This window comes from Quercus suber, unplaced genomic scaffold, assembly GCF_002906115.3.
Source record: "Quercus suber isolate HL8 unplaced genomic scaffold, Cork oak 2.0 scaffold_1114, whole genome shotgun sequence".
Classification (NCBI taxonomy): Eukaryota; Viridiplantae; Streptophyta; class Magnoliopsida; order Fagales; family Fagaceae; genus Quercus; species Quercus suber.
In genome coordinates, this window is record NW_027070519.1 from 18,153 (window position 1) to 23,602 (window position 5,450).

At 34.9% G+C, this 5,450-nt stretch overlaps 1 protein-coding gene across 1 annotated transcript; it reads right to left on the reverse strand.

Annotated features, from left to right (window-relative positions):
- Positions 1 to 2,954: 2,954 nt before the first annotated feature.
- Positions 2,955 to 4,893, reverse strand: LOC111991054 (ferritin-like catalase Nec2). Its single transcript, XM_024022824.2, has 3 exons — positions 4,562 to 4,893; positions 4,064 to 4,289; positions 2,955 to 3,326 (listed from the first exon to the last, which is right to left on the reverse strand). Exons 1-3 carry the CDS (start codon positions 4,891 to 4,893, stop codon positions 2,955 to 2,957), a joined length of 930 nt encoding a protein of 309 aa, XP_023878592.2.
- Between the last annotated feature and the right edge of the window lie 557 nt (positions 4,894 to 5,450).

Genomic DNA, 5,450 nt, shown 5'->3' on the forward strand with positions numbered 1-5,450 from the left:
AGGATTTTCAGAGCAAAGGGTGTTGCAATCCCTCAGGATATTAGTCCTTTGCCTCCTCTATCAGCCATAAACAAATTTACTATCACAAGGATACAAAGTCATCTTCCAAGTGAAAAAGTGGAGGATGTTCAAGAAGAAGGGGGTCCAATGGAGACTGAAGCAGAAGCTGCAGAACAATTAGTCACACCCAGGAGAAGAAGAAAGAGAAGTAGAGCCTTAACTTCATCAGCTGTACCTCCGGATGCATTTCAAATCATCCTGGAGAGGCTTGATACACTTAGAGAGGTTCAAAATCAGCATACTAAAAGGATGACAGCAATGCAGGAGCAACTAGATGTACTTTCAGCCAAGTTTGACAGCATACACACCGACCAGGAGCACTGATCCTTTGGCTATTCTGGTCAAAAAGGGGGAGAATTTTTGGGGCAATTCTTGAGGGGGAGTGCTTGGTTTGAGGGGAAGATTTCTTTATCACTTAATGTGTTGTTTATAGCTTTGATATTTTGTTGGTTATCTGCTGTTAGTATAGGTTTGTTACTCAGTGGTTTCTGTTTTTGGTTTGGCCTAAAACTCTTAACTCTTGGATAGTTTTATTTCAGATGCTACTCAGTATATATTATGATGTTTATTCAGCATATCTTACTTTATGCTTTTGGTTTGTACCTGCTACCTTTGTAGGTTTTTAAGGTTTATGTTTTTGTTTTGTGCCCATATTGCTTTTGTAAGCTTTTAGGATTTGTTTCTATGCACTTGTAGGCCTTTGTGGTTTGTACCATGTTTTATGCAGCCTTTGTGCTTTGTTAAATCAGTACTTCTAACTAAATGTTATGCATTTCCTTCTAAGTATTGTCACTCTTGTGCCCTTGTAGGATTTTTCCTAGATGCACGTACTTTATGTACTGTGCATTGGTTGAGTGTTAGTTATTAAAGTAATTTGCCTTGTGTTTGTCAGCTTGAATGTCCAAATGTTCATTCCAAGTGTGAATGAGGATTTTGATCACTTGGTTATAGTGATTGCTTGTTTTGGTCTTGCCATGGTTTATTGCTTTACTCCATTGTGCTTGATCGTATTGTGCTTACTCCATATGCATTACAAGTTTCTGTATACAATGAACTTATTAGGTTGTTGTGTTTCAGCAGATACTTGTTCTTATGGTTTAAAAGCTTCACAGATTCTAGAATTAGGTGTGAGTGAGTTTTCCAACTGTTCCCAACTCACGCGTTAAGTCTAGAGTTTGTTTTAGAATTTTGTCACGGAATAGCTAAGGGGGAGATTGTAAGGTTGAAATTTATCAACCATCTTGTTGGCTTTATTCCGTACCAATTTAATAAGTGAATGATGTGGTTACTAAAGTGGCTCAACAAGAGCGTAGCAACAATAAATATTACGCTTAAGTTTATAGATATATATATATATATATATATATATATTTCTAGGAGATTTTGCTTCTAGGACTCCATCATGATTCATATACAAATACTTGTCCACTGTCTCACGCTGCATAGTGGACTTTGTCACTCCTTTAGGTTGTGATTCTCCAAAAGAAGTCTGAGTAGATTGATAGTGAGACGTGGGAAGGCATTAGATTTCCAACGAAAGGAAAAGAACTGGACGATGTTGACACCCTTTTTATCTATTATATAAGTAGACTAGTGGAACAATTTTAGAAGGATAACTTAAAGAACGGTAGCTGTTAGGTTCTAAGGTCTTAGGATTTTATGTATTTAGAACTCTAATTTGTAATGTTGGCAAACCATGATCAAAACATTGTATTTAGTCTTATTTAGACTTGCTCAAAGTTGGTTTAATATTGTAAAGTTGGAATCGAGTGGCTGCAGAAGTACTTGGGACTTTCGGCCTGGCTCGATCGATCGAAGAATAGACTCGATCGATCGAAAATCGCACAGGTTGAATTTTCTGCAGAATTTCAACTCAGCCCTACTTCATTAAACGTTTAGGGTTTTATGTTTTTACCCTAGGTATATAAACAAAACCCTAGCCACGTTTTTGAAGGTTGTCCATATTGTATTGTTGCTCATACATTGCTGTTTTGTGTGAATCTCTTGTGAGATCTTTGAGGAGCTTTCCTTTACACAAAACTTAGGGTTTTCATGGTAGAGATGATTTCAACATCTTGAAGATCATTACTGTTGCAACCATTGGAACTTAAAAGAAAAGCAAGCGGGGAGCTTGTAGCTGATTAAGGAATTCAAGAAAGAAGTAGTCCGTGGATTCGGAGCCTGCGCGTGGTCGTGTCAGGAAGTTCTACTGGTGGGTAGCATTAGGAAGTCGAGCGGGGAGTTTGTAGTCCTTTTGTACGAACTTCAATTCTTTCATAGTGAATTCAGGTTAGCCTTGAGGATCGGTGGGTCAAATCCTCCCAGGTTTTTACCGTGTGGTTTCCTGGGTGATCATATCTTGTGTTATTTATTTTCCGCTGCTTTATATCTTGATATGATTGTTTGGATTGTTTTAACCTAGAGTTGCTTAATCTGACTAAGTAACAACTTGGCTAATTAATCTAGGCTACGCAATCTGTGTGTTTAAGGGATCTAAAACCGTTCAGTAGCTAACATATATAATCACTTTGTTTTAGACATTACCATTGTACAATTTCTCTTGCTTAGCTCAAGTTCATTGTTCAAATTACAAACTCTGACCCTTTTTTATTAAAATAATATCACAGGATTTGAACTTATTACGTCCATTCCATGATAAATTAAAAATTATTCTGTATCATTAACTCAGTACACTAATGAATTTATTGAAACCCACATAAACTCTAAGCTTTTGAACAAACAAGAAAAAAAGCTTAAAACAACAATTTTGTTACGCATATAATCATAAACTCACAAAAGATTTATTTATTATCAACCAAAAGGTTACATACTTTAAACAATGAACCAAAAAACACCAGAGCTTGTTTTCTTGTAATCAAGCTGTAGGCATAGAATTAATGTAGATGAGATCTGGCAATATTACCATTGCCTCCTTTTGGATAGAACCCACCAGGTTTATGCTCATCACCGGAGCCATAAACAATCCTCAATATCTCCTCAGCGGTCCTATCATATGCAACAGAGTCTGCATCTCCAGCAAGCGCGTTCCCTTTGATCTTTCCCTCAGCACCTTCAGATTTGCGAACCCAAAGACCTTCGTCTTTGACACCTTCATGTCCAAGCTTGTTCCTTAGATCCGAAAAGTAATTTGAAAACTGTGCCACCGTTATTCCATATGGTTCCACAATCTCGTGTGCATGCTCATACAGGTATGCTCGAATAACTGCATCTTGGCCCGATTCCACGCCTAATAGGCCTGCAACGAGCTAAACATATACACGTCCACATTCTTATCATAATAACTTCATGATTTTTGGACAAGTAGTAATTTATTATAATATCAGAGTAAGTATTATGAATTGAACTTTTGTTTCTATGCTCTACTAATCTACCTTTCAAATCAAAAAAGGGTTTGGTTTAAATTAAACTTGGTGTAACTTTTATCAATGTTATATCACTTAATAACTATATATCAAACATGGAATTTGACAAATCTACTATTAAATAACTTGAGTTGCATTGTCTCCTTATACCTTATATGCATGCCAAATATAAAGACGAGCAGAGATTAATTGTAATGTCATATATAAAATGTTTAACTTTCCATTTTTGTACTTTGAAGTTAGGCAGAAAAAATGAGTTCATGGAGTAAAAGGAAAATTACATATAATTGATACCAAATTTAGCGTGTATGTTAAAAATTTAGAGAACATATGTAATCCAACAATAGGATTTTTAAAATATTAAACCAAAAAAAAAATATATTATTAGTTGAGTTATACCAAATATAAGTTGATTATGGACCTTTGAAAAATTACAAATTCCATTCGTCAAGCTTTATCATTTCTAAGGGGAAAAAATGATAGTTTATTCTATAAAAACAATGGTAGTATATAACTATGTATGTATAGACACACATGCACGTAAAAGCAATAAAATGTAATTACTGTTTATTTCTTAGAACATTACTAGGGATCAAGAATCAAGTTTAAATATCAGTTACCCTTCTAGAAGTAGGGGCTTGGAGTTTTGGAATTGTTCCAACGTAGCCCGTGAGTCCAACATAAGGAATAAGGTAAGATGCAAGGAGGTAGTGAACTCCACTATAATAAGGATCAAAAGGTGGGGACAGCTTTTTCCCTACTGCAGCATCAACCACTTTTGCAAATGATTCTTTACTTAAGTCCAATAATGGTCTTGGAAATCCTTTAACAACTTTTTGAATGGCCCTGCATCAAGAACTTAATAGTTAGTACCTTTGACATTTAAAAGAAATTATTGCTACGATAGGATTTCAAGTTTATAGTATCTACATTATGATAATTGTTGTTTGTCATTATGTTAAGCCATTAATGTGTTTCTTTTCATTATAGATGGGATGCAAATCCAAATCCCTTATTCAAGAACAAAAATCTTTATCTAATAAACTAGAACCCATTAACCATTATACCAACACACAAAAAGACATAAATAAATTAAATAATGATTTCAAGAGAAAAACCTCAAGTGTCCAACTTCTTGGTAAGCAAATTGCTCAATAACATCCCTGGTAAAAGGATCCAAATTTGCCTTTTTAGCACCAATGGGTGTTGGACCTCCCTGGGTTAAATTTGGATCAACTTTATCTAATCCATAACCCAGAGCGCCATACAAAAAGAATTCAGCTTCAAAGAACTCTAAATTTAGAGGAAATTCCAGAAGATCCACATCTGCTTTTGCGATTGAAGTGTGTGAGTCGAGTTCAGAAGAATAAAATTTGGGAAGGAAGAGTAGGGATATTAGTAAAGTGGTGATGGTGGTTGTGCTAGCAGCAGTTAGTGCCATAATTTTCATTTTTGCTGTCTATTGTTGCTAGATAGTTACTCTTAGATATGTCTGATTGATGTTACTACTGTTTATATTTATAATAATCTCTGGCTGGTTATATTTAGAAAAATGTCACATTGCTAACGTCGTAGGTTTTTTCTTTTTTTGATAAGGCTAATGTCACTGTTTATATTTAGAATAATGCCGAGTAGTTGTGTCAGATTGATGATGTAGCTCCTGTTTATATTTGGAATAATTGTCAATGTACGTAGATATGTCAAATTGATGATGCATCTACTATTTATATTTAGAATAACATGGACATTATTTTTGGATGGTTCGGTGGCTGTTGAATGGGGATGATTTGAAAAGGCAAAACTAATTCTATTTTATTTGAGTTGTGAACTTATGATGCACTGATGCTAATGTGGACTTTGTCTCAACCAATTCTAAAAGCTAAATTGGGGCACTTAATTGACCCGTACAATAAGTCTAATAACAACCGTTTCTACCATATTATTATTATATTTTTAGATAAAAATTCTATCATATTTTCGTAGTTGCTGTAAGTGGTGCTTATGATA